Source organism: Paroedura picta, chromosome 3, assembly GCF_049243985.1.
Source record: "Paroedura picta isolate Pp20150507F chromosome 3, Ppicta_v3.0, whole genome shotgun sequence".
In the NCBI taxonomy this organism is placed as follows: domain Eukaryota; kingdom Metazoa; phylum Chordata; class Lepidosauria; order Squamata; family Gekkonidae; genus Paroedura; species Paroedura picta.
The window spans coordinates 61929514-61957388 of NC_135371.1; the positions used below are offsets into that span (position 1 = coordinate 61929514).

The window sequence follows — 27875 nt, forward strand, 5'->3', positions numbered from 1 at the left end:
TACATTTCTGTATAGAAAATATGAAAGGGACATAATCTGCAGAGAGATGCAGGAATCCATGCCTTCTCTTATGTTGCCAAAGGTGGAATCTCAGGTTGCATGTGCAAGAGAGGGCTGTAAAAGAAGCCTGGAAGCAAGGGAAATTCCCTGAGAGTACAGATCAAAAGGGACAACAATAATAGTAGAGTTAAAGAGGGTGCTTGGACACTAGCCTATCCTTGAAACTCCCTCGGAAGGCTCTTCTCTTCCAACAAATTGGGGTGGGGTTGAGGGGGGTGGAAGGCCTCTGTATGGAATAAAAGAAGTCACAGCCCATCCATATAGCAGGTGGGAATCTTGTGAGTCTCCCTTGCTCCCTCATGCCTTGTTGTGGCTGACCCGCTGTTCATCTAATGGTCTCTGTAAAGTTGATTCCAGCTGAAGCTTGAGGACGAGAGCTACAGCCGGGAACTTGGAGAAGCACCACACCACCTACATGGCTTGTGCTACCTGGGGCGATGGCGGTGACTCTCTAGAGACCCCGCTGCAACTGGCTACCACAAAAAAATCTGCTGACAAAGAACTTGTTATGCCTCAGTCTGATTAAAGTCTTTCCAGATGGTTGTATTGAAAATTGTTACTCAATTTGTTCTCCTTGCTTCTTTAGAAGACAAACCTCTTTTCCTTTTAAAAAAGGTTGTGAACACTAGCAAGGCTCAGCCCCCCCCCCTTTTCAAAACTGAAACTGCATTTGTTCTTGGCTGGCTCTGGGCGCCCCTCTCTTTAGTACTGGAGCATCTCTCCCGCTTCTTCATACCTATGGAATATGGCTGCTAGTATTCCATTCCAGTAAAAAGATTCCTGGGGAAAGGATATACTATCGTTGGTAGTGGATTGGCACTAATGTGACTTTAGCATTAAGAGAAGAGTGTGTTTGCTAAAATGCATTTGGAAAGTCCTCTCCATCATTATTCTGTAGTGGTGTGGAGGAAAGGAGAGGTTAACCCCACGCAGAATATTGGCTTTCTTTTTCCTCTTATGAGCTTGCCAAGAATGTTGCTGTCTTTCCACCCACCTCAATTTACAAGCTCTTTCATCAGAGGAGTACAGTGAAAATCACTCTCCACCCTCCACCCACCCTAGCCTTTATCATTTCAGGAAGACAAGGATTGTAAGCCTCTTTGTTTTTCTACAATGCCTGACTGTAATGTTATGGGCTACAGTTTAGTCTACCTACCTACCCCCTCACCCACACCCAGATCACTAGATGTCCATACTGTTCCACTCTGCTCCACTAAAAGAATCTATATGGATCATAAATGACTATGATGTTTGCAAGCAAACTATTAATGACACATTCCTGGGAGTGGTCCCATTAAGTAAATGGGCACAGGATGGCACTGTGAGTCTAGTAATATTTGGCAAATGTGCATAGGGAGCTGTGGGTGTCACTGTGCTATATCATTCAGTATGCCCAAAAAGCTTTGGTAGATACAGTACAATACAAAAACCTTTCATGGCCTCCATAATAAAACAGTATACAAAACAGTTCTGTAATACAGATCTATAAAGCTATAAGAAAAATTACAGCAGGCAAGGGAGCAGCAAATACAAAAAGATAAAACCAGTGATGTTTATTTCTTTACCCTGTGGGTCATTACCAGAGATAAAAACTTGGCTACCTGTTCACTGGTCTCCAAACAATTATCAATAAGCAGTTCAAGAGCCCTACCATCTGTGATCTTAGGAAAAGATAAAAGTGGGGAGATCAGGTCAGAACATTGGTTGTTATACAACTCACATCACAGAATGATATGGCAAATTGAGTCTGGTTCTATATGGCAATACCTGCAAATTCTTTCATTGCGGGGAATTCTCCTATACCTGCCTTCAACTATTGCAGAAAGAAATACGTTTAGTCTGGCTAACATAAATGCTCTGTGATTCAAAGGTATTATAATGTTGGAAAAATAATGTGCCATAGAGTTTGGGGAATAGGAAAGACCAAGAGCTCATGGGGAGCATGGCCCCCCTGCACCAGCATAAATTATCTGGAGATCAATATCCAGGATTCTTCTTTGGATGGTTTGAAAAATATGATCCTCTCCAGAGTTAGCTAGAGAATCAAGGTCAATGCCTATGGATTTAATTTTAGAGGCAATGGCCTGAGACCATTGGTAGACAGCTTTGGTAGATATACAACATATCTAGAATACAGAAATATAACTTTTAAGAGAGGCTGTTGTATTTCGCTATATTTTCTTCTCATCTTGGGATACTGCAAAATATATACAGCCTCCCCTAAAAGTGATACTTAAATTTTCAGTGTGTGTTAGGTTTCTTAAACATCATTGACATCTTAAGGAAATTACAACCTTTGTTCATATTTTCCAGATGGGCAATTTGCTGTTGTTGCCAAAGTAATTCATTAGCCTTTAGAAAAGTACAAAACTATTGCATAGAGTTACCTATATGGAATAACCAAGAGAGTTTAAAAGTATCTGTGGGCACTTAGGGTGGTTCCGCACCTTTTAAATGTAGTGTCTTGCTTGTCAAATGCAAGCTGAATATTCTGGCCCCTTCACATGACATCACCCACATCCAGTGTCTGGCCCACTGACTGCTCGCTACATCCTCAATTTAAAATGTTTCTCTGGGAATCCCAAGGGAATTTCCACATATTAATAAAAATAGCATCATGCCTGCACATGGAATGGCAAAATGCAACATTATATCATGCCCTTGGCCCTCCTCATATATTTGCTGACTCGCCTTTGTCTGATTTATTTTTGTGCATCTTACCCTCACCAGCTGCTGGAAGAGGCAGAAAAGAGCAATGTGCCTTATATGCATCGTGCTTCCTCCTGTCAATCAATTCAGGCAACCAATCCCCTTCTTCCATATTCCGACGCAATTTAAAGACCCCGTGATGCTAATTATTTTTTTAAAACCATACTTCTCTGTTGCAATGCCTATGCATAGAATCACAGGTGCATAGTGCTTTTGAACGTCACCCCTTATGGGATCACGAGTAGACTGATTCGGCTTCTTTAGCTTTGGCTCTCATGGAAGTTAATGGCACCATAGACTATAATGGGATTGTCGGTGATCCTGCCTTTCCCAGGGCCAGGTTTTTTGTTTTTTTAGGGACAGCCTCCAAATTTTCAGGGTAGCTCTGGGAGGCTCTTCCCCGACTCCCCTCCAAATTTCAAAATGATCCAAGGGGTCCACGTCTAGGGGCTCCTGAAGAGGATGCCCCTATCCCTCCATTATATCCAATGGAGAGTCATCTCAATCCCCAAAGTGGCTGAATCGGGCCCTTCATGCACAAGCCTACTCGTGATCCCATAAGGGGTGGTGTTCAAAAGCACTATGCATCTATGATTCTATGCATAGGCATTGCGACAGAGAAGTATGATTTAAAAAAAATTAGTGGGCATCGCGGGACCTTTAAACTGCATCAGAATATGGAAGAAGGGGATTGGTTGCCTGAAATGACTGACAGGCGGAAGCATGATGCATATAAGGTGTGTTGCTCTCTTCCACCTCTTCCAGCAGCAGGTGAGGAGGGTAAGATACGCAAAAAAAAAAGCAGACAAAAACGGAACAGCAAAAAGGTGAAGAGGGCCAGGGGGTGCGCAATATAATGTCGCACTTTGCCATTCCATAGGCATGACACTATTTTTACTAATGTGCAAAAATGCCCCTAAATCTATAAAGTGGAGCCATGATTATACATGACAATTCTTTCCACAAACCTGAAAGAAGCCCCAGGTTTGCAGAAAAAACTGAAATTCCCCCCCTTAAATAAAACCCAAATAATAGAAGCTGTTTCTGTACTTTTAAGAAAGAATATCCCAGTGTCCATTGTTGAGAAAGAAGCATGGAAAGATGAGAATACGGGGGTTGCTGGGTGGAATGAAAGAGAAAATAATGGGAAGGCTTATGGATGAAAGTGAGGTTCCTTTGCTGATTCCCCGCTATGCAACTCGGCCTAGTCCAGCAGCTGGCACTGCACAACTTGGCAAGACTTTTCTTGGGGAGAAGCTTGCAGGGGAAGTGAAGCAGAGAAACCCGAAGTGGTGGGGGCGGGGGCTGGGCAGGCAGCAAAAGGCAGGGCTGGTGCTGAGAATTCCCTTTCCTAATGAGGGAGTGCCCCATTTCATCCTGGAGGACATGCTTTCTTTAGAGTTTAACAACCTATAAGCCAGACACCAGGAAAACAACAGCCCCATCAACTGCCCATGCTTTACAAAAGCCACTCAGCAATAGTAATAATTTATGGGTATCAGAAGTGTCTGAATATTTTAACGACCATTTTGCAAGAAATATCTCCCTGGCAACAGTGGGTTTGGAACATCAAAACAGGACATGAAGCAAGTTCCCTTCTCCTTTAGTTCTTTTCTGTGGTCTGATTTGTTGACTGTTGCATGTGACATTAGCAATGGTAAGTGACACAATCTCCCTGCTTCTCATGTGTGCCTAATTTTGTGAACTTTTAAAACACATGGTTATAGAGTGTTTGATCTTGCACTAGTCTGAAGCTGCCATTAGCCATATTGTGTGTGTGTGTGTGTGCACGTGTGTGCACGAAATAGTGCTCCTTTGAAGCATATGATGGGAAACCATACAGGGGAGTGAGGGGCAACTCAAATGAGTAGGTACTTAGTAAGTGCCTGTGTACATAGGTATGTCCAAACTCTTGAAGGCCAAGTTGGAAGCTAGGCCCATGAAGAGCAGGGAGATGTATATATCTATATATCTATTCCACATAATATACTTCTGGTAAGGAGGAGCATGCCTCATGGCTTAAGTGCCACTCAGTGCTTAACGCCCACTCAGGACAGCTGAGGGCCTCCTCCTCCAACCAGTGGCCAGTCAATCGCCTTCTGTCCCCTACCTGACCTCCCCTCCTCCTTCCACTTCCCTCTGAGGCCTGGAGGCTGCAGATCCCTGCTGCGTGAGAGCTGCCCCTGCCCGTGAGTTCCATAACAGCTGCCTGCAGCCTTCCCAGGTCCTGGGGGGAGGGAGAGGCCGTCTGCAGAGTTCTCCCCCCACCTCCAATCTAGTGCCTGTTGTATTCCTGAATGCAACGGGCTCGTTCCCTAGTATATATATGGAGACTGCTATTGGGTGCAGTGTGTAGATTATGCTTTATGATGGGAGTCATGTGCTGTTGGAATGAACAGATGTTTACTAGAATATTGTACAACCACGGATGGCATCTTATGATTCTGATCTGACATTTTTTAGGAAACTGGATTACAAAAAAAAAAAAAAAAACAACAAGACTGAATTAATTTTGGTAAATCAAGGCCAGCTGTTCTCAGAATATAACTGAGCCAAAATGGACACTAATTTGCTGACTTGGATTAGCTGTTCCAGTTTAAGTGAGGCAATGAAATTGGTATTAGTATAAAAAGAAAAGGGGTTACTAATTTCTGTGCTCAAAAATTTGTCATGATTAGAGGTATTTACACGTTTGAGGCTTGCGCCATGGGAGGAACCTGGTTAAATTAAGCAGAATAGTTGGAGTCCAGTGGCACCTTTAAGACCAACATAATTTTATTCAAGATATATATCAGCTTTGATGTGCTTTGATCAGCACACTAATACACAAAAGCTTATGTCTTGAATAAATTTTTGTTGTTCTTAAAGGTGCCAGTGGACTCCAACTTTGCTCTGCTGCTTCAGACTAACAGGGCTTCCCATTTGAATTGAGCCAGGGAGCACCATCTTGTGATGCTGGCACTCAAGGTGCCATTTCGGTTTCTGGAAAGACACCTTCACAATTGCATGACAAAGAGACAAAAACCCAAGCAGATTCCCTTCATCATTGCCACATGCTGGCAGAACCTGTGCCTTTTCAGTGCCTGTCATGCAACAATTAAGGCACAGTATTTTTTTAAAAGGTTGACTCAGCCTTCCATCTTTCCGAGGTCGGTAAAATGAGTACCCAGTTTGCTGGGGGGTAAACTACTGGGGAAGGCACTGGCAAACCACCCTGTATTGAGTCTGCCATGAAAATGCTAGAGGGCGTCACCCCAAGGGTCAGACATGACCTGGTGCTTGCACAGGGGATACCTTATGTGGAAAAAAAAATCCATTGCTGAGACAAGCAGTTAACATATTATTTGAAGTCTTAAGTACAGCATTGTATCCACTCCACACTTCAATTTCAGGAATACCAAACACTTTTTTTAGAAACATGACAGTCCTGTGGGGTCAGTCCAGAGGTCCATCTCGTCCAGCAAGCTGTCTCACACAGTGGCCAACCAGTTCCTCTGGAGGGCAGAGAGGAACATCCCCTGATGTTGCCTCCTGGCTCGGGATGCAGAGGCATAGTGCCTCTAGTTCTGGATATACGATCCTTTAAATCTCTGGCAGCTAAGCATTGCCTCCTGATGCCCCAAAGACCCCGCCTGGCAGCCGAGGCCTAGTCGAGATCGCTGCCAGCGGAGCGGAGAAGTGGTTGAAGGCCAATACCCCCTCCCGGATGGCCAAGAGTTAAGCGTCCGCGGTCTCCAGTCGAGCTCCGAGTCCGTCTCCAGAAGCCGCAGCGTTTAATTGTTTCCTCTTGCAGGATCCCGCCCGCCCCCTCCTCTTCGTCCAAGCAAGCCCGGCTGGCTGCATAATAGAAAGCAGACTTTCGAAGGAAAAGGGATTTGTTCTCCCCCCCCCCCCCCGCCCAGGTTTTTGGCCAGCTGCTTTCCTAATGAGCGACAAACGGAGGCGGGAGGCATGCGTGGGATTTCTGCTGCCAGCTGCCGACCGATACCCCACGCGAGGCCCCGGTCTCCAAGGGCGGCGGACCCCGAAAGCGGGTCCAGAACAGGAATAAATCAGACCGGAGCTTACTCCCGGCTGCCCCCCTCCTCACTCCGGGGCAAAGCTTGACTCGGGAGACGAGTGCCCAGCGGCGACGCACTCGCGCCTTCCCTGGCTTCCTTGTCGCTACCGGCGGACCACCTAGAATTTGGGAAACTTTTTAGAGCTCTCTCTCCACCCCCCCCCCCCCGATTCCTTTGGCGCAACTCGTTAGGAGGCGGGCAGGTGGACTGTGTTGGCAGCCCAGCCATCCCGGGTTGGAATGGAAGTGACGTCTTCCCTCCGTTCCCGAAGGCCAGAAGCTGGGGAAAGAGGCGGTGTTGGGGCAAAGTCCGCTTCCCCGGAGCCGGTGAGTAGGGTCTCCGGCATATCTCCTGGCCATTGTGCCTGGATCCCTCTCCCCGTCTTCCGCCTCTTCTTGGGAGCCCCAGGCAAGGGGGGGGGGGGCGGGGACTTTGTCCGGTCGGTTGGCCTGAAAAGGCTGAAGCGTTTCCCAGAGACAGTTTTGCAAATGGTCATTTAGTTTGCAAAAGGCACATTTTATTTATTGGTTGTATTTATATACCGCCCTCCCCTGAGGCTCAGGGTAATTTACATAAAAAGGCAGAAAGCAGTACATGGAACTCAGCTTTTCACATATCAATAACATTAAGCTTTAACAAAAGTAACAGAATATAACAACAGCTGTGGAGCAGAACGCACGGGTGGATCTCCGGGAGGGAGGGAGGGAGGGAGGGGGCAGGGGCCCTGTATATCTTGCTGGTCACTTGCTCACAACCAAATGCCTGGTGGCAGAGCTCCCTTTTGCAGGCCCTGTGGAACTGTTTAAGCCAGGGGTAGTCAAACTGCGGCCCTCCAGATGTCCATGGACTACAATTCCCATGAGCCCCCTGCCAGCGAATGCTGGCAGGGGGCTCTTGGGAATTGTAGTCCATGGACATCTGGAGGGCCGCAGTTTGACTACCCCTGGTTTAAGCTCTGTCAGGGCCCTGATCTCCTCCGGGAGCTCATTCCACCAGGTGGGGGCCACAACAGAGAAGGCTCTGGACCTGGTTGAGGCCAGGCGGGCTTCTTTAGGGCCAGGGACCATTAGCCGATTGGTGGCAGCGGAGCTTAGAGCTCTTGGGGGGGCATAGGCAGAGAGGTGGTCCCTCAGGTACACTGGGCCTTGAGTGTATGGCCATAAAGGTGTACCAGAACCTTTCGCCTGTTAATTAAGCATAAAATGCTAATACCGTGTTTTCAAAAACAGATCACTAAAAAACAAAATGCAGTCTCTGCATATGTGACAACCAAATACAAGGAGAAGAGTTTTGAGGGGCGGCAGAGGTGACTTTGCCTGAGTATAAAGAAAAGGCTTTACCTTTTGCAGAAAAACAAAGTGTGAGCCCAGTGGCACTTTTAAGACTAAAGTATAAGCTTGCACACTTCTACAAGGAATTCACAAGCAAAGACAGCTTCTAGAGGGGATCATTAAACACATGGAGCAGAGGCCCTTCAGTGAGCCTTATGGGAGGGCAGTATATAAATGTAATCAATGAATATTAGACGCAAGGTATAGAGGGAACAATTATGCTCTTTATTCTTGGTGCTTGGAGAGCAACAGTGCAAGGGCTTCTGGAGTTCTGGCCCTGCAGGTGGACCTGCTGATGTCACCTGGATTTTGGCCACTGTTTGTGTAATGAGCTGAGCAGTTCATTTTCCTGATCCAGTATGATTTCTCTTATGTTCTTGGCCTCCAAAGAAACCACAATTGATGTGCAGGTAAATATGGGAGCAGGTGATCCTTTGAATATTCTGGTCCCAAGCCATTTTTAAAATCTGGCAGCCAGTGTAGTTCTCTTAAAATTGGCAAGGGTCACACTTTATAATTTTGGATGATCAGCAATGTGGCTTTTGTGTTTTTGTACCTGCTATAGCTTCTGAACTGTTACAGTAATCTATTCTGGATGTGATCAAAGTGTGAATAACTCTTGCTTGATCATGCCTCTCCGGGAAAGGTGGCAGGTAGTAAGTTGACCAACGGCCCCATGGACAAAGTTGGAGGGCGGGGATTCATCTGTAGGTCCAAGTCTGAGAGTACCCCCAAACTGCTATTGTTTATTCATCTTGATGGCCAAAGCCAACTTTGTAACTCTGCCCTGCTTTTCTTTACATAGGTGTATTAGTGGGCCATTTTGTTAGTGATAATATCAATGGTGTTTGTTTTTTCATAGACTTCCAGTGATGCAAATCCGGTTCTCAGAATGATGGATGGTCAGCAATTGTTAATGATTAACAGTCTTATGGGAAACAGGGCCAGATGATTTCACTTGAGTTGGTCTTGTGATGGTGAATATTAACAGACGGGATTAAGTGCTTGAGTAGTCTGTAGAAGGGGAGGAGAATTTGAAAGAATGGATTAAATGAAGTGAGAGAAAAGTGGCTTGTCAGTGAGATAAATTCTCTGGAAAGATTAACAATGGAAGCAATTGGATTTGGTGCCTGCTTATCAGGAACCATCATCATATTTCAGATTGGAGTTTCCAGTGGTTGGCTAATAAGACTTTAGCTTGCCTTTCTGTCTCTCTTTGTTGCTTGCACCTATGCTTCTGTTGTTCTCTGTTCACTGTTGCACTTTGTGCAAACAAATGGCCAATGCCCACAGATAACTTGTAAAAAATGATGTGTGACCTTGTACGTTTGTTAGAATTGCACATTCAGTTGGGCCTCAAACTCAAGCGGGGGGGGGGGAGTGTTAATTACAGAATGTGCAGAATAATGGACTCCCATGGTTTCACAACATTGGGTTTATTTTATTTACTGGCAGCCTGCATTTCTCCCTAGTGGGCAGCCGGAGTGCCTTACATTGTTTCCCTCTCCTCCATTTTATCCTCAACAGCAACCCTGTTAGCTAGGCTAGGCTATGAGAGTGTGTGACTGATCCAAAATCACCCAGAAAGCTTCTGTGGCAGCCTCCTAATTCCTATTCTAGCTACTCTGCCAAACTGGCTCCTAGTTGTGCTCAAGGCATCTCACAAGGCTGTGACTTGTACTGTAGAACTTTAACTATTTGAAGTTCACAGATGTAAAAGTGTATGGAGGTTCCAGTTCATGTCTTCTATTTAAATATGTTTTATCTGTTGCCATGAATACCCAGTCCAACTGTTATGCAGCGGTGCCATTTTTAGGCCAATAACCATTGATTACTGTGAGGTTGCTGTGTTTTTCTTGGGCCACCATGTACTGTGGTGTGATTGCATCCATCGCACTTTCAAGGTCAGTCACCTGCTTAGATAGTATCTGAGTCCAGCTGAGGATAAAAAGGGACTGAGATGTCTGTGATGCAGGAAGTTGACCAGTCTTGAGTGCGAAGCCTAACCTGAGAGCCAAATAAGGCCCAGGACATGGCAGAGCAATAGTGGTGTCCTGATGAAGTTCATCTGCTTGGCATTACAGCAGGTCTCAGTTTCAGTGCCCATCACCTCCATTAAAAAAAAACAAAAACCTTCAGGTAAGGAGGCAATGTCGAATAAACTCAGCCTGAGACTCTGGAGAGCTGTTGCCAGTGTGAGATGACAATACTGACCTTGATGGACCAATACACTCAGTAGTATAGGACAGCTTTTTGTGTGTGCACACATGTGTACAGTTGAGGTACAGATATGTGGAATGTTTCTGGATATAGGTGTATCAGAAAAATATCAGTACCAGGCAGCTACTGGGAACCAAGTATGTATTAGTGTCCTGTTATCCTAACCTTGTTAGGATAATAAGGGTCTGCTTGAGACACCAATCCAAATTCTGTTTTTCAGGTTGCTATTGCTGGTATGGTCATGAGATGTGGGAATCAGTTTGCTTTGGCTCACTAAGAGGCCTTTAGCAAAGCCACTGTTCTAGAGGGATAATGACACTGGCCTACCATACAGGGCTATTGTGAGGATTACCAAAATGATGGACGCGAAGAGTATGCAAACACCTTGATCCCAATATTGCGGCAATAGATAACTGTTACTTTAGCTACACGCTCACTGTGGCTTTTATCCTTTTTTCATACAGGACATGAATATTTAAGATGATTGTTTTGGGCGGTGTTGTTCTGGATACGAACCCGGCATCAATACAGTATGAGGTGCCAGTGATCCGTCGGAAGAAAAGGAATGAACAAACCTTGTCAAAGGGACTAGGAATGTAACTGTTCGTCCTGGATAGGGAAAAGTCCGTTGTCAAGTCCAGCACAGTCACTGAGACAGCTACAATCAAAGGCTTCGGTCAATATTGACTTTTTGACATCCTTGCGGAATTCAGCAGTTGCTGTTTGCTTTAACCCAGAAAGAATACAGAAATAGAGGGGGAGGAGTAAAGAAGAAGCAAGTATTTGCAGTCTCCTCCATCACAGCTTCCTCATCTTAGAGATGAGTTAAGGAAGGGGACGGCTGAGTTATTCTTTCCTTTCCCCTTTGTTCACTTCCACATATACTGGAACTGGATTATTCTTTCATTTGCAGAATTCTACTAGAAGCTGGTGGTTTTGAAGACAACAGCACTGTTTCCAGGTATTTCGAGAAAGAGGGCATAAAAGGCTATGAACATGGCATGCGTAACAGTTTGGGTGTGCTTGTGGAATATTTTACCAATGGCTTGGACCCATGGAATAGCTAGAGGAGGCCACTTGCTGGAGGATCTCCCATTCATCACAGTCTGGAATGCTCCAAGTCAGGAATGCCAAGAGAAATACAATGTGTCTCTTGACCTAGGGATTTTTGACGTGGTGGTAAACCAGAATGAATCATTCATGGGCAAGGAAATGACCCTTTTCTACAGCAACAGGTTAGGATATTACCCGTATTATACCAAGAATGGAACTGCAGTCTACGGGGGTGTTCCACAGAATGCCAGTCTAGAAGATCATCTCTGGAAGGCTCAGCAAGATATTAAAAAAGCTATCTTAGAGTCCAGCTTCAAAGGCCTGGCAGTAATTGACTGGGAGAGTTGGCGTCCTTTGTGGGTTCGGAACTGGGACTTCATGGAAATCTACAGGAATAAGTCTCTGGATCTGGTGAAGGAACTGCACCCAGACTGGCCCGCTGACAAAGTGGCTAAGAAAGCCCAGCTGGATTTTGAGCAAAGTAGCCAGGCGTTCATGGAGCAGACTTTGGTACTGGGCAAAACTTTGAGGCCTGGGGGTTTCTGGGGATTCTATGGCTTCCCCAACTGCTACAACTATGAAAACAAACAGGACAATTACACGGGGGAATGTCCTGAGATTGAGAAGCAGAGAAATGAAGAACTGCAATGGCTCTGGAACCATAGTCAGGCTCTCTATCCAAGCATTTATCTCCCCAAGGAGATTAGACTTCTCAACAAAAGTCTGGAGTTTATCCATCATCGTGTCCAGGAAGCATTTAGGATGGTGAACCAGACAAGGAATGGCAGCATGCCAGTGTTACCTTATGCTTCCATTGTATATGAACATACCCGGATGGATTTTCTGTCACAGGTAAACTACTATTCTCTGTATTCCAATGTAGTGTGTGAGAGATGCTCACCAATGAACATTCAACCCACAAACATTTTCTGTGGACTTCAGGGGAACATGCCTCTAGGTGTACTTAGGAACTCTCTTCTCTTCTGCATGCCAACAGGCTTAAAATTTTGCTAATACTTTTCTAAATAAGTGGTAGATATAACAAATATTTTTTCTGGAAACAATTCTTCTTTAGTATATTAATTTCAGTAGCATTTTGCAAGGTTAAAATCATTTTAAAAGTTGATTTTTTGACCCTTGTATTTGATTTTTTATTAAGACTTTCGTTGTAGAGGTATACTTTTCTCCTTTTGGTTGCTATGAAAAATACTAGAAACTTTGTTTTAAAAACATGAAAGCTGAGAAATCAGAGGATCCTGGTGCACAGAACTGCCATGTAGAAGCTCTCTTGCCACTGCACTGTTCTGGCAGTTGTAGCAGCAACAGAGATATAATGCAAGCCTGTCCCTCATAGAAACCACCTTAAAAGAGAACAGGGGACATGACATCACAACAGTGGAGAGCCTGCTCCATTCACAGGCAGTAGTGTGGAAGAAGGGGAAGGTAAAGAATGAAAGCAAAAGTGTGTGTGGTAAGGGAAGGTTAGAAAGGGTGAGAGGAAAAATAAGAAAGTGGTTTGAACAAGGAGCATTGTTGCTTTGCTTAAAATATAAGGACTTCATGGCTTTAAGTGGTTACAGAAATTTCTAAGGGAACCCTGATGAAATTTTCAGGGAAGGTGATGGCATCCTAGCGAGAAGGGGTCATTATTGTAGCACTGCCTTTCCCTGCTGGCTGAGAAGGAGGAAGATAAGCAGAAGGATGTGCCTCAGTTAGCGATAGGTTGTGGTTAGGATGGACCTAGGACTCCCAAGTTTGAATTCTGCACTCTACCATGGAAGCTTGGAGTCAGTCACACACTCTGAGCCTAACCTACCTTGCAGATTTGTGTGAGGATAAAATGGAGAACAATGTAAGATGCTTAGGGGGGAAAGCAGGATATAAATGAAGTCAATAAATGAAACAAGCAAAAGGGGTTGGATCCTGCAATTCATCAGCAGAAGGTGCTGTTGATTACTAATCTTCTCTGCCTCTCTCTTCTCTCAAAATCTATTTCCATCCATGTTGATTCTCAAGATTATGGAACCCATGTGGAGTAATAGCCTCATAGTAAGAGCTTTTTCATCAGTAGAGCGGGCTGTCGGCAGACCTCTGCTGAGAGAAGGGGACGGGGGGATCATTTGCTCTCTTCCTTCTTTCTAGAGCCGCCCATGAACTGACATGGCTATTACTTCACACTGGTCCTATGACTCCAGGAATCAACTTTCTCAGGGTTGGAAGGACTGCTCGGGGGAGGGGGAAGAGCCATAATCCTGGCATAGCAAATCATTGGGTCCAACCCCAAAGTTGAACAAGGCAAAGGGGGGAAAGAAGAACGGGTGGCCTTTCTGCCAACATGGTGTAGTGGTTAAGAGAGGTGACTTATAGTCTGTTGAGCCAGGTTTGATTCCCAACTTCTCCACATACAGCCAGCTGGGTGACCTTGAGCTAGTCACAGTCCTGTTAGAACTGTTTTCACATATCTGTTTTAAATTGTATTACATTTAATGACCATATTGATCTCTTATGCTTCTGTCTATATATGATTTGGTCTGAACAATTGTAATAACGTTTGCACTGAACACAGAGCAGTTTCTCTCAGAGGTCTCTCTGCCCCACCTACCTCACAGGGTGTCTGTTGTGAGGAGAGGAAGGAAAGGCAATTGTAAACCACTTTGAGACTACTTTGGGTAGTGAAAAATGGGATATAAAAACCAACTCTTCTTGAAAATGCTGAAGGGTTACCAGCAGTTGGCCATAGCTGGATGGGAAGGGTGTGTGTGTTTGTGTGTGTGTAAAAAGAAGAACTGAGGGTGGCTCCAAAATTTTGCCTACCTGGAAGAAAAGTGCAAATTATGACAACAGTGGTAAGACATCTTGAAGCAAATGATAAGCACTCTAATGAGTACATGGTTAAAACTCAGTAAAAGAAATCAAGCCCATTAAAAGGCAAGCATGTGAGCTCATTTCACTTAGACCTGCAGGGAAGAAGCTTCCATACAAATGGTGGGAAGCAAATAGATTTAACAGACAATTTTAAAATTGTGATGGAGCCTCTTGGCCATGGTAATGGCTCTCAAAGGACTGCTGCCTCTGCCCATTAGTGGTAGTCTTGTCTAAGATTTCAGTGGAGTTAGAATTGTATAGACTTCTCCGCTTTAGATCAGAAAATTGTGATTCCTTTCTGTCTTAATTACCATCATTATGACTGTGGTCTTGGCTTCTGCTTATCCTGCAGGAGGACTTGGTGCACACTATTGGAGAGAGTGCTTCCCAAGGCGCTGCTGGGGTCATCTTGTGGGGGAGTGAAAATTACAGCTGCTCACAGGTAAATGAGACAGAAGATCAGGGTCATGAAGACCCACAGTTTGTAATCCTAAACACAATTACTATGGAGTAAGTCCCATTATGAAGATGAAACTCAAATACTTTGGCCACCTCATGAGAAGGAAGGACTCCCTGGAGAAGAGCCTAATGCTGGGAGAGATCGAGGACAAAAGAAGAAGGGGACGACAGAGAATGAGGTGGCTGGATGGAGTCACTGAAGCAGTAGGATTCCGGGGAATGGTAGAGGACAGGAAGGCCTGGAGGATCATTGTCCATGGGGTTGCGATGGGTCGGACACGACTTCGCACCTAACAACAACAACAAAAATCCCATTAGCGCCAATGGAACTTACTTCTGTGTATATCTGCTTAGGACAGTCTACTATATTTGGAACCTGATATCTACAACTATGTGAGTACCCCTGAAGCTAGAACAGTTGTTTAGAAATTTGAATGAGACCTAGAAAACAGCAAACCTAGATTCTGTTTACCGGCTGGCTGTAGCTCCCTTGTATTCCTCTAGGCAATGTTTCAGTCTGTTCATCAGTAATCAACCCTGTGGAAGAGTAGGGATCTGAATAAATATAGAAAAGATTCCAAGATGTTCCACTACCAGTCTTGGTTTCAACCAAAAGGCCGATCAAAAACATAGAGGAGTTTGTAGGCATGAAAGGAGTGGATTATGTAGGAAGGTTAACCTTTTTTCCTGGGAGTTGATTCAGTTGATTTTATAGCTTGACTAGGGCGAAAGCCCATTTTATTTAAAACTAAAATGGGCACTAGGCCCCCTCCCCAGCAAAACCTTAGCGGGCGAAGGCTTCCCGGGGCCTGGCAGTCCCGCTGCCGGACATGCCGCGCTCCCCCCCCCGGCGGGGCTCGGTGCAGGGAGAAGACCATGGCTGGCGAGTTGGGGACACAGCAGGCCCGGTCTTCATGGCGCGGCGAAGGCCTCGCGTCCCTGGCGTCACGTGGCCACACTCCCAGCCCATGGGCAGTGACTTGTGGGCGGGAAACGAGCAGGCAAGCTGCATCGAAGACGCGGCGTCCCTGCTCCTTTCCCCAGCGCGAAGGGACCCTGGCCAGCGTACTTACCTCCAGGGAAGCCTTTTCCCTTGCCGCGGCAACTCCCCCACCAGGCCAGCTGAGGACAGGCCAAGCAGACAATGCAGAGCCACGCTTCGCGCGGCTCCCAATTGGCCGCTTAGCCCTGGAGTGACACTCGGAGGGGCCAATCAGGAGCTGCTTTGCGGCTCCTGATTGGCCCCTCCGAGTTTTTATCATGGACTCGGCCCGCCCCTTCTCCTCCCCTTTACCCCTTAGGCTTTTATTTATACCGCTCCACAGGAGCAGTTTAAAGATATGGATATACTAGCCCTGGGAAAGACCAATGTACCCCTTGCTATTTATATATGGAGGAAGTTGCACCGTTTTCTTTTATGATCACTAAATAAACTCAAGGACTAACACTGATTCTAAATAATCAATACATGTTTGCTTAAGTAGAAGAATTAACTGAAAATGTAACTTGAATATTATCAAGTTTCAAATTCATGTACATAAAAGCATGTTGTCTCTAAAATATGGGGATGATGCAGCGTACTCTTTCAGAACTGCTGAGGTCTTTGTTCTGACATATTTCAGTTTCTTCTCATTGCCCAATACAGTGAAACTTTGTGCCAAAACAGCAGCAGTATAGCACCTTTCATTAGGAACACAAATGTCATGAAATTGTGAGCAAGGAGCATTGTTCCCCTGAATTCATTATCAGACTGGATTTGCATCATCCGTCCCCCCCCCAAAAAAAAAAAAGAAAGAAAGAAAAATAGAGTAGAGGAGACAGTGCTTAAAGACTGGCATTGTCACTGTGAACACTTGCTTATTCCCAAGTGGATAACATCGTGGTTATCCTTCTGCACCGTCAGGCCAGATTTGTGGTTATAACTGTGATCCCGTGTGCATCTGATGTTGTGAGTGACTCTTGAGGCCGAGGCTTGCAAATCAGGAAATGGGAACAGAAATTCTCCCATTGATGCTCTTATCCAGTTTGCCCTACTAATGTCAAAGCGATATGACTCCTGCAGACTAGTATAGCATTTCTCTTTTCCAATCTAATTCTTTCTGGACTCCTTTCAGGAAGCTTGTCTTCATGTGAAGAAGTACATGGACACTCTCCTTGGCTATTACATCATAAATGTAACCAGCAGTGCCAGGTTGTGCAGCCAGGTGGTGTGTTTCGGCCATGGACGTTGCATGCGGCAGGACAGCCACCCGGAAGCCTTTCTGCACCTCAGTCCTACCAGCTTTACTATTAAGAGACATCCTGCAGAGCCACGCTTCATCATCAGTGGTAACATGCCCAAGGAGGAGCAAGTCAAGATGGCAGAAGAATTTAGGTGCCGATGTTATAGTGGTTGGGAGGGCCCACGATGCAACAAAAACATATTCTAGAATCAATGGAACTCTTCAAAGAATATGAATTCCATGAGTGTTCATATATGCAGATATTTGCACACTTTATCTGAAAGCAGAAAACAGTCCTACAGGGCATAGACTTATTTCCTCATGAGCAGCACATGTAACAAGCATGCAGCACATCAGTCTTGTCACATTAACTGCATATACCAGGCAACATGTGAGCATTCATGCACACATGTGCATACTGCAGATGCACACTTGACTTCCTCCGGAACACTACTTTCCACTCACAAGGCTATATATATACCAAGAGAAGTGAGAGCTTTTTAACCAAGACAGTGCAATACTCTACCCACACCTAACTCATACTGCATAAGAAAATATATAAAGCAATAATATATACTTGTGTTTGAAATTACGTACTCTAGTAACTTTCATTTGCAGTTTGCATTGAGGTATGTTCTTGGCTTGCATTGCAAAGTTCCACAACCATCTAGAACAGGGGTAGTCAAACTGCGGCCCTCCAGATGTCCATGGACTACAATTCCCATGAGCCCCTGCAGGAGGAGGAAGCAGGAGGGAAGCGCATCATTCTTTTTCTAAGCATTCATTGGCTAGTATAGTAAGTGCAGCACCATCAATCGAAAAATGCCTGCCTACCTGCCACCTTCTCCCATTTCTAGACCTGTCCTTTACTGAAGTTGTTGTTGTTAGTTGCGAAGTCGTGTCCGACCCATCGCGACCCCATGGACAATGATCCTCCAGGCCTTCCTGTTCCCTACTATTCCCCGGAGTCCATTTAAGCTCACACCAACTGCTTCAGTGACTGAAGTTAGTGTATCTCAAAGCCTACACAGTTTGCACCTGTCAGGGACTATTTCACATAAATACCTCTCGAAGCTGATGCACATACACACTTCCCCATCAAAACATAGATATAGTACCAGCACAGGGAAGGGCTCTTGGAATATCTTCTCTTATCAGTGCAGATTCCTCAGGTGGCAGCAGCAGCAGCAGCAGCAAACATGTCAATGGAAGAGTGATGCCCTAATGCCTGTAATGAATAGAGGGATCCGCATTTGTGTGGAAGGTCTGAGTGCTTTAATAGCTATGGAACAGCCAAAGTTCCCTCTTGAGGCTCCTGCTGCTTTTAATCCTTCCGCAAATTCCTCTAAGCAACTGGAGAAATGTGCGAAATTAGATGACATTCACTGCATGTAGCCAAACAGTTTCCGAAGCCAAAATGTATGGCATTTCCCAGTATGCAAGTGACTAAATCATATTAAAGAGCCTCTTGTGGCGCAGAGTGGTAAGGCAGCCGCCTGAAAGCTTTGCTCATGAGGTTGGGAGTTCGATCCCAGCAGCCGGCTCAAGGTTGACTCAGCCTTCCATCCTTCCGAGGTCGGTAAAATGAGTACCCAGCTTGCTGGGGGGTAAACGGTCATGACTGGGGAAGGCACTGGCAAACCACCCCGTATTGAGTCTGCCATGAAAACGCTAGAGGGCGTCACCCCAAGGGTCAGACATGACTCGGTGCTTGCACAGGGGATACCTTTACCTTTACCTTTAAATCATATTTGCTTTCTACATCGCCGTTCCATAAAATGACAAACTGGAGCTGAGGGTGTTCAGACTAAGTGTGAACCAAATGCTATTGGGAGGAAAGATAGTGGCTAGGGAAGGGTTCTCCATCTTTTTGAGCCCTGGGCTGCTTTCAAATTCTGACAACTGCAAAATGACTGCAGCAGATGGTGAGGGGGCCAATCACAGGCATGGATGGGCCATGCCTAAGCAGTAAAGCATCTGTTTGGCATGCAGAAGGTCCCAGGCTTAATTTCTGGCATCTTGGCTTAAAAATGCTCAGGAAGTAGGTGATACAAAAGACCTCTGCTTGAGACCCTGTAGAACAACTGCCAGTTTTATAGGCCAGTATTGACCTTGAAGGACCAATGCTCTGATGTAGTATAAGGCAGCTTAATGTATTGTGTGGTCACCTCTCACCCTCTGGCTGTTTTCTACTGTGAGAAAAAACATAGGACTTTTTTGGCATATCCTGTATGCATTTCTGAAACAATGGTCCCCAAATGCCCTTTGTGAGGGCAGAATGTTGTAAAATAAATCTGCAGACTAAGGCTATATTGGGTAGAACAGTCCCCAAATTTATACAAAAAGTCCCGCCCTCCAAAAGAAAAAAAATTGGCTAATTTTTTAAAATGTTGTCTTTCAGAGAGGAGAAAATGAGGTGTCCTGATGGGATATTAGCAGATTCTGGCTACCATGTTGAGGATTGCTTAGCAGCACAATAACCAGGCAAGGCGGTGGGAAGAACAGGGAGGCTGTGCTGCCATGTGGGGCAGGTGGATGGAAGAGGGAGTGAGGCGCTGGCTGTGCCAGTGGCGCAGGGGAAGGAGGGGGTGAGTCGGGATCAGCAGTGCTGTGAGAAAGGGAAGAAAGGCAGCAGGGCAGGAAGGAGCGGTAGGGGAAAGGAGGGGGCACAACAATGTGGAGAAAAGAACTACAGGAAGAAGTGGCATTTCCTCTCCCTTGCAACTTTAAAACAATTTTAAGAAAGCAGAACCCTCCTGGATCGGATCCAGGGCCCATATCATGCAGCATCCTGTTTCCCACAGTGGCCAACGAGGTGCTGTCAGACCACTAGCAAGGCCTCAAGGCAATAATGCTCCCCCAACACAGCAACATTTACTAGTGCCTATGAGCACAGAGGCTCCCCTCCCCACAGCTAGTGGTACCAAGCAGGGAGCATGCTCATCCCCCAGGAGCTACTAAAGGCTGAGGGTGATAAAACATTGGCTAGTTAGCGAGAAGTCAAGAAAAGGAAACGGGGTGAAGGCAAACTGGCCAGCAAGAGCCCCAAATACTGTGTCATATGCTAGTGGGAGGGCTGATTAAGACCTGCCTCCTTCCTTCTTCGTCACTAGTCTGGAATGCTAAGTTTTAAAGAGGGCTGGCAACTTTGAAGCCTTGGGGGGGAGGATTAAAAAAACAATCAGAGGAAAAACCCTTCCTCCTAATTCACTGCCTCCCCACTCCCCTGGCAATGCAGAAGTGGAGCCCCAGTCATTCATAGTGTCCTCAAGCGGGTACTGAAAGGATGGCCGGGGTCTGCATGCAGTGAGAGGAGCGCGCCCTGACTTCATCATCAGCTCGGAAAGGGAGCTCTGCCTGCACTGTTTGTCCCTCAGGGTACTTCATAAGGGCTAGCACTGATGTTAGGGGCTTTGCTTGGGGAGCTGAAGCTTGTTTGTGTGATTTTGTTGCAATGGAGCAACTGGGCTCCAGGCAAATTGGGTCTGTCTCTTCCTGTTATTTGCACAATGGCAGTCAGTCGTTCTGAAGACTAAAAAGTCCAGCCCTCAACATGAACCAGTGGTATGCATATAAATATTATCAATGGGCACAATTATAAGGCCATTCTGGAAGCAGAAGGTTTATTTTATTTATGTATTAATCACATTTGTAGATGGCCGTTCCTAACCATCTCACAACATTTGGTTAACAACATGAATACATTAAAAATACAAGTCTAAAAACAACTAAAAAAACAATCCCACCCCTACCCAACTCAAAATCCCCTCACTGCAGCCATATTTCCCAGGGTTGCTGCTTAGAGAAGGGTCCCATCTAGAGGAGGTGGCCATCTCAATGGTTTCATCAGCATGAGATGGAGATCTGCCAGCATAGCACTGGTATAAATCTGGGATGGAATGGCTGTGCTGGGTTAGGGTAGAAGCCACAAATGGAGAGTGCAGGGCGGGGGAGAAAAGGTCATAGCATCCTTCAGGGTTTGGTAGATAGGAATTGAATTCTATGAACAGAAAAGGACAAGTAGGAAACCGTAAAGACTTGCGGGAGGCATCTCATTTCTCCCTCCCTATTGCTTCCTCTTTCTTGAAAGCCCCTAGGGCCTCTCCTCTTTGCCTGCCTGCCTCTTCTTCTAGGGATGCCAGTCTCCAGATGGATCCTGGAGATCTCCTAGCATCAGAACAGATCTCCCAACTACGGAGATCACTTCCCCCTTAGGGTTGCCAGCTCTGGGAGATTTGGGGGTGGAGCTGTGGGAAGGCGAGACTTGCGGAGGAAAGTAACTTCACAGGTTATTATGTTTTAGAGTCCAATAGGGAAGTGCATTTGGATCTACCCAAGCCAAAAATATACCCAAAAGTACCTTATTGGTATATTCTTGCTATATTTCAGCATCTCAAATGTATTCGAGTTTCATTGGGGGGAAAAAACATACACACCGTAGAAAATCCTGGCTATATTGATGAATTACCAGTAGATTCAACAAGAAGAAACAAGAGCAGATTGCTCCTGCCTCTCAGTTGTTTATTGGGCTTCTACAGTTCCTTTAAACTTTAAAAAGGATGCAGGAGATAGCCCCCACTAGCTTGGCTTGAGCTGGCTGGCTTCTCCTGCAACCTGGTGTAAACCGGGCTGCAAGAAAAGTCAGTCCAAGATCAGCCACAGCTTGGACTGCCTACTCTAGCCCCTCAGTATTAGATGAGCTGCAAGAGGTCAGCCCAGGATAGGCAGGGGAGATGGGAGCTTCCTCTCACCTCAGCTTGGCACGGAGATGCAAGAGAAGTCAGCCCAGAATTAGCTGTGCCCACAGGGAGCAGAGTGTTCCCCAAGGGCACAGCTTTTGCTGTGCAATTTTTTCCTTCCTCTGGTCTGCTGAACCTGAAAAAAGGCCTGCCTAGGTGAGTCATGCAGACAAGTGATAGCGAGTCACCCAGAGGTTGCTGCCAGGCCTAAGGTTGCCAGCCTCCAGGTGGGAAATGGAGATTTCCCAAAATTACAACTGGACTCCAGACAACAAAGATCTGTCCCTCTGGAGAAAATGGTTGCTTTGGAGGGCGGACTCTGTGGCATTATATCCAGCTAAGGTCTCTCCCCTCCTCAGACCCTGCCCTTCACATGTTCCACTGTCAGATCTCCAGTCATTTTCAGTCCTGGGCCTGCCAACACTGGGCTAAACTGCCATGGTAATCTGTGTCAGGGCTGGGAAGATGCAGGGGGATGGGCTCCACTCCCAGGTTCCGTGCAAATGCTTTAAAAATATGCCTATTTTTGCACTAGGGTAACATAACTTCCAAGCCTAGTGGACTGGCAGCACCAGCCTCGGGAGAGTGAAGAGCGATGCATGGGGAAGGGAGAGGAGTCTGCGTGTGATGCCACACAATCCATCCTCCAAGGGGAATTTAAATGCTCAGTCGTTATTGCCACCTAGTGGCCTAGTTCATAATTTCTGAGGAATATCACTGGGCAGCCAGGGCAGGGGAGTTGCTTGTTCCTGTTTCTGGGCTGTTCTGAGGCCTTGTGGTGTACCTCAGCACCAAATCTAAGTCCACCTACTCTTTTGGGCTGATCTGGACCCCCTGCATTGCAGAATTCATCTCTGTAATCTGGAGATCAGTTGTAATTCTGGGAGAGCTCCAAGTCCCACCTGGAGGTTGGTAAACATTGGATAGAGAAGCAAACGTTTTTAGAAGCCTGGTCTGAGTCATCTGAAGCTTGACTCTTCAAAATTGGAGGTCCTGTGGTTGGGTAAGAAGGGACCAAACAAGGAAGCGTGCTTACCCAACCTGGATGGAGTGCGACTAGCAATAGCCCATTCCGCCGGAAACCTGGGTGTGATCCTCGACGTCTCCCTCTCCATGGAGGCACAGGTCACAAGAGTAGTGCGGCAGGCCTTCTACTGTCTATGCCAAGCCAAGCTACTAGCGCCCTACTTGGCACCAGAACACAGTGATCCATGCAACAGTCACCTCTGCAACTTGGTCTGCACAGGCCTGCCCTTATCCTTGATCTGGAAACTGCAATTGGTTCAGAATGCTGCAGTCAGGATCCTCACAAATACACCATGGAGATCCCACATCCGGCCTATACTCCAACAACTCAACTGGCTCCCAATGAAATTCCAGATGAGGCTTAAGGTTCTGGTAATTACCTTCAAGGCCATATGCAGTCAGGGCCCAGTGTACCTGAGAGACTGTCTCTCTGCCTATACCCCCAAAAGAGCACTATGCTCTGCCACTGCCAACTGGCTAGTAATCCCTGGCCCCAAAGAAATACGTCAGACCTCAGAAAGGGCCAGTGCTTTCTCTGTCCTGGCCCCACCTAGTGGAATGAGCTCCCAGAAGAGATCAGGAGCCTGCCTGAACTCCCACAATTTTGCAGGGCCTGCAAAACGGAGCTCCTCCAGGCATTTGACTGAGGTTAATCTGATCTCAAAACATCTAACCTAAAAAACATCTGGCGGCCCCCCTCGAGCCATACCCTCCATAATCTGAAGGATTCTGACTTCCCTGGGGGTTGTTCTATTGAAATTGTTCAATGAATTAATTATAGTATTCTGTTAAAGTTATATTTATTAGAACTGTTACTGATATGTTGTGGCTGTTATTTAATACATGATGTTCTATGTTTCCCACGATGTTACATGTAAACTGCCCTGGGCCGTATGGAAAGGGTGGTATAAAAATCTAAGAAAATAATAATAAAGTAATAATGATATAGAAATCAGCAGCTATCCGTTCTTTTCCTGCAGAACAGGATCCCATCGAGCAGGGGTGGTCAAACTATGGCTCTCCAGATGTCATGGCAGGAGCTCATGGGAATTGTACTCTGGAGACATCTGGAGACCCACAGAGTGACATTGCAGCGTTGCTCACCCCCCTGCTGTTCTCATTTTCCTGGGCCTCGAGCCCTGGGCCGTCTCCAGCATCATCTTGGTTACTCCTTTGCCATTTCCCACGCACATTTCACCCCCCTGGACGCATTCATCCTCCCCCTCCGAGCACTGCCGTTGGCCTCCGTTTAGCTGGGCTGGGCGGTGGCTTCCCTTTTACATGCAAACAGCAGCAGAATCGCCGCCCTGGGCGACAGAGCCGGGCAGCTACACCCAAAGCCGCGCGCCTCCTGCAAAGGAGCTCGAGTCTAAAAGGTCTCGGCCGGCAAAGTACCAAAGCCAAGCGAAGCCCTGTGCGCGGGGGCTTCCAGGCCTCTAGGCGGCGGTGCAGGCTTCGGGAGAGGACGCCGAGCGCCTTGCCTGCCTTCCCTCTCCTTAACGGAGGGGTGGGGGTGGGGGGGGGGGGAGGAACAGCTTGCAATGCTGTGCAGCCGAGGCAGCTGCGAAGGCGGCGTGGAGGGTCGGAGGTCCTTGCGCTCCGGGCAGCATGTTGGTATCTCTCGCACTCTCTCCCCCGATGCACCCCTGGCGCTGCCCGGCTCGCCTGGCTTTGCTCCCGGATGAGAGCTCCTTAACGGGGTGGCCCCGAGGAAGCGCCCACCGCCAGCATTCGGGGGCGCCGTTCCGGGGGGGGGGGTTGGGCTGGGGGGGGGGAGCTGCGTCTCTCCGGCGGTGCGTTTCCAGGCGCCTCTCGAGCGAGCGAGGCAGCTGCAGATCGCTTCCCTACAAGGGCTTGAGCTTGGCTGAAAAGGGAGGCGCTTCGGCCCATCATCGATGGGGAATCCTCCCAGGGCTCTCGAGAGGCGGCTTCGCTTCCAAGCGAACAGCATCCTTGGGCGGGGCAGCGGTAGTCTATCCCGCGGAGAGTGCGGGAGACTTGGGATTTGCTTAACGCAGGTGGGGTAGAGAGGGGAAACCTGACACTTCGGTGGGTTGGTGGCCCACTACAAACTCTAGGCATGTCGCAAGCGCTCTGCCGCCCTCTTGTGTCCTTTTTGGGCCCGGAATAAAATGCACCGGGAAGATTAGTCTCGGTCACTTGGTCAGTCCGCTCCGGCTGAAAGAAATACTCGTCTTGACGGTGCCCCTGGCCACAGCACACACAGAGGGTCAGTAGGCAAGCGCGGCCCTGCTGTTGGACTAGGTCGTTCCCGGCATTGGGCAGCAGAAGCAACGAAGGGGCCTCGAAGGTGAACCGATTTGTTATGGAAGCCAGTGTGGTGAACGGTGACCTACCTTAGCTTGTCAAAGCCACGGCTGGCGTCAGTCCCTTAGTCTCCAAGGTGAATGAATGAATGAATCTTTATGGTCATTTAGACCAAAACACTACTTTTGGTCTAGAGCCAGTTTGGTGTAGTGGTTAGGAGTGTGGACTTCTAATCTGGCATGCCAGGTTCGATTCCGAGTTCCCCTACATGCAGCCAGCTGGGTGACCTTGGGCTCGCCACGGCACTGATAAAACTGTTCTGACCGGGCAGTGATATCAGGGCTCTCTCAGCCTCACCCACCCTACAGGGTGTCTGTTGTGGGGAGAGGAATGGGAAGGCGACTGTAAGCCGCTTTGAGCCTCCTTCGAGTAGGGAAAAGCGGCATATAAGAGCCAACTTCTTCTTCTAAAATACCAAGTGAGTTCTGGAGGCTAATTAAATTAATGGCATATAAATGAGTTCATAACTATTTAAAATTCATCGTAATTATAAACTGTAGAGATGCTGTAGAATTTATTTTTAAAGTTTTTACTCTATTTAAAAAAACTACACCACCTAATGGCAACAGCACAGAATTTGGCAATGCAGACAGCAATTTGACTTTTTGTCACTTAGGCGCTTCCTCACCTTTTCCCCTGATGAGAGGCCCGGATAGCTCTTTAGTAATGGCTGGATTAATCGGCCTCGGATAGTGTTGCAGGTAGAACAAGGAAACAAATTGTCCCCTTGTTTCTAACGGGCCCTTTGTGCGGGGACAGAGTTTCTGCAAGAGAGGAGTTGTCTTATAATGGCCCTCTAAGAGAACTGAAAAGAGCCTCTTGTGGTGCAGAGTGGTAAGGCAGCAGAAATGCAGTCTGAAAGGTCTGCCCATGAGGCTGGGAGTTCGATCCCAGCAGCCGGCTCGAGGTTGACTCAGCCTTCCATCCTTCCGAGGTCGGTAAAATGAGTGCGCAGATTGCTGGGGGTAAACGGTAATGACTGGGGAAGGCACTGGCAAATCACCCCGTATTGACTCTGCCATGAAAACGCTAGAGGGTGTCACCCCAAGGGTCGGACATTACCCGGTGCTTGCACAGGGGATACCTTTACCTTTAAGAGAGCTGAAAACCAGGCAGAGCATCTGGCCAAAGAGAAAGCTCTTCTCAGATTGTTATTCTCTAGATAGGTAGCTGCAACTAACACATATTTTGTTTTATACAGAGGCAACAAATCTGGGGATTTACTTAAGTAAGACCCATAGCTGGCCAATATCCTTAATTGTGGACTGGGCCTCATCAGGGCTTAATTCAAGAAATAGTTGCATTGACAGTCTTTCTGCCTTGGATCTTTTTACTGATCTAAGCCAAGAAGACTGAAAATATATGCTTTAGGATAAGTGATGATTGACACTTGGAATTATTATTAAGTTTGAGCCACGTAGCAATGGATCTTACACTTTCTGCATCAGGGTTTCCAAGCCCTACGAAGTATTTGGTATGCAGCAGGGGAGCAGGAGAATAGCTATAAGAAATTTGGGTTGAACTCTCTCCCAATAAGCACTGCTTGTAGCTGAGGCTCACAAAAAAGGAACTGTATTGGAGTTGGGAGAGGATTAGGAGAATCTCTTAAGGGGCACAAGACTTCAATTGCCCTTTGAGAAATATGGGCCAGATGGCAGGAGCTGCATTACATGCATGCTGAGAATCCTGGGAAGTGCTGCTGACTGCCCTTTCTGAAGATGACTGCAGTCAGACGGTGACAGCCATGGGAGAACTTCATTTACCTGTATCACAGTCCTCTTTGACTGCTGTTTTAGGAGTGATCCAGAGGAAAAGATGCCAGTTCACTGGAACAGAAGCAGCAGGAGTGTCCACTTCTTGGTGGGCAGAAGGGAGTAGAGTTTAAACTATCAGCCACTATCAGAGTGGCTGATAAAGGGCATCATCATGGAGCCGAAGCAGGGCAGTCCAGCAAGTAGGCATGGAAGTGTGCAATTGTTGTGCCCCTTGCCCACTCTTGTCTCAGGAATGGCTTGCTGCTTTAAGGGACCACCAGTGAGCAAATTAGGCAACTTTCTTATCTGTACATGAAACTGGTGCATTGAACTAAAGAGCTGTCTTGTGTCTTGTTTCATATCATCTGTGAAAGAGAAAAGGGAAGGAAGAAAGAAGGGTGTCGTGATCTGACTGGCATGTTAGGGGGCCAATCTAGCATCCTTGGAGGGGAAGGAAGGGAATGTTGCTGTAGGCCTCACCAGTGTTGCCAGTCTTTGCTTTTCAGGAATATACCCCTGTCTAGCAAGGATTCTCCATCTCCTTGCCATTGTAGCTGCAAGGCTGTGGCACATCCACACAGATTTGTGTGCATTTCTCTTCTGCCATGCCTCTGGGATGCCTTTGAGCCTTCAGGGAGGGCGGTATATAAATATAATAAACTAGTAATCAAGCCCGCTGCAGGGGAATGCAGCGGGCGCTAGGTCCTAACCTCAGACGGGCTGGTCCGCGGCGGCCGCGGGCCGGTCGGCTACAGGCTGGTCCGTGGCGGCAGCGGGCTGGTTGGCGGCGGGCTGGTCCGTGGCGGCGGCGGGCTGGTCCGCGGCGGCGAGCTTCTCTCGTTGGCGGCGGGCTGACGTGGCGAGAGGCGCGCCGCGCCAGCCCGCCAGGCAGGGAACCCCCGGCAGCCGCGCTTTGCGCGACTGCCGGGGGCTCCCTCGGGGGGCGGCCTGACGCGGCGAGAGGCGCTTCGCGCCTCTCGCCGCGTCAGGCCGGGAGGAACTGCGAGCCGCGCTGCGCGCGGCTCGCAGTTCCTGGAGCTGGGAATCG

General features: G+C 47.2%; 2 protein-coding genes across 5 annotated transcripts in view; both read left to right on the forward strand.

The window, feature by feature from the left end:
• The first annotated feature begins 6651 nt into the window (after positions 1 to 6651).
• Positions 6652 to 27875, forward strand: part of HYAL1 (hyaluronidase 1) — a 33163-nt gene continuing 11939 nt past the window's right edge. Inside the window, exons 1-4 of one of the 3 annotated variants that reach the window (XM_077325974.1) lie at positions 6652 to 7156; positions 10846 to 12286; positions 14652 to 14741; positions 16873 to 17572. In XM_077325974.1, coding sequence (XP_077182089.1) covers positions 11372 to 12286; positions 14652 to 14741; positions 16873 to 17187 — 1320 coding nt within the window. In that variant the 5' untranslated portion in view covers positions 6652 to 7156; positions 10846 to 11371 and the 3' untranslated portion in view covers positions 17188 to 17572. Of the gene's footprint in view, positions 7157 to 8451; positions 8572 to 10845; positions 12287 to 14651; positions 14742 to 16872; positions 17573 to 27875 lie in introns of those variants that run through there. The other 2 variants (XM_077325975.1, XM_077325976.1) reach the window with 2 other exon arrangements.
• Positions 14666 to 27875, forward strand: part of HYAL3 (hyaluronidase 3) — a 43577-nt gene continuing 30367 nt past the window's right edge. Inside the window, exon 1 of one of the 2 annotated variants that reach the window (XM_077325973.1) lies at positions 14666 to 14741. The gene's annotated coding sequence lies outside the window, so the exon portion shown is untranslated. Of the gene's footprint in view, positions 14742 to 24268; positions 24356 to 27875 lie in introns of those variants that run through there. The other variant, XM_077325971.1, reaches the window with a different exon arrangement.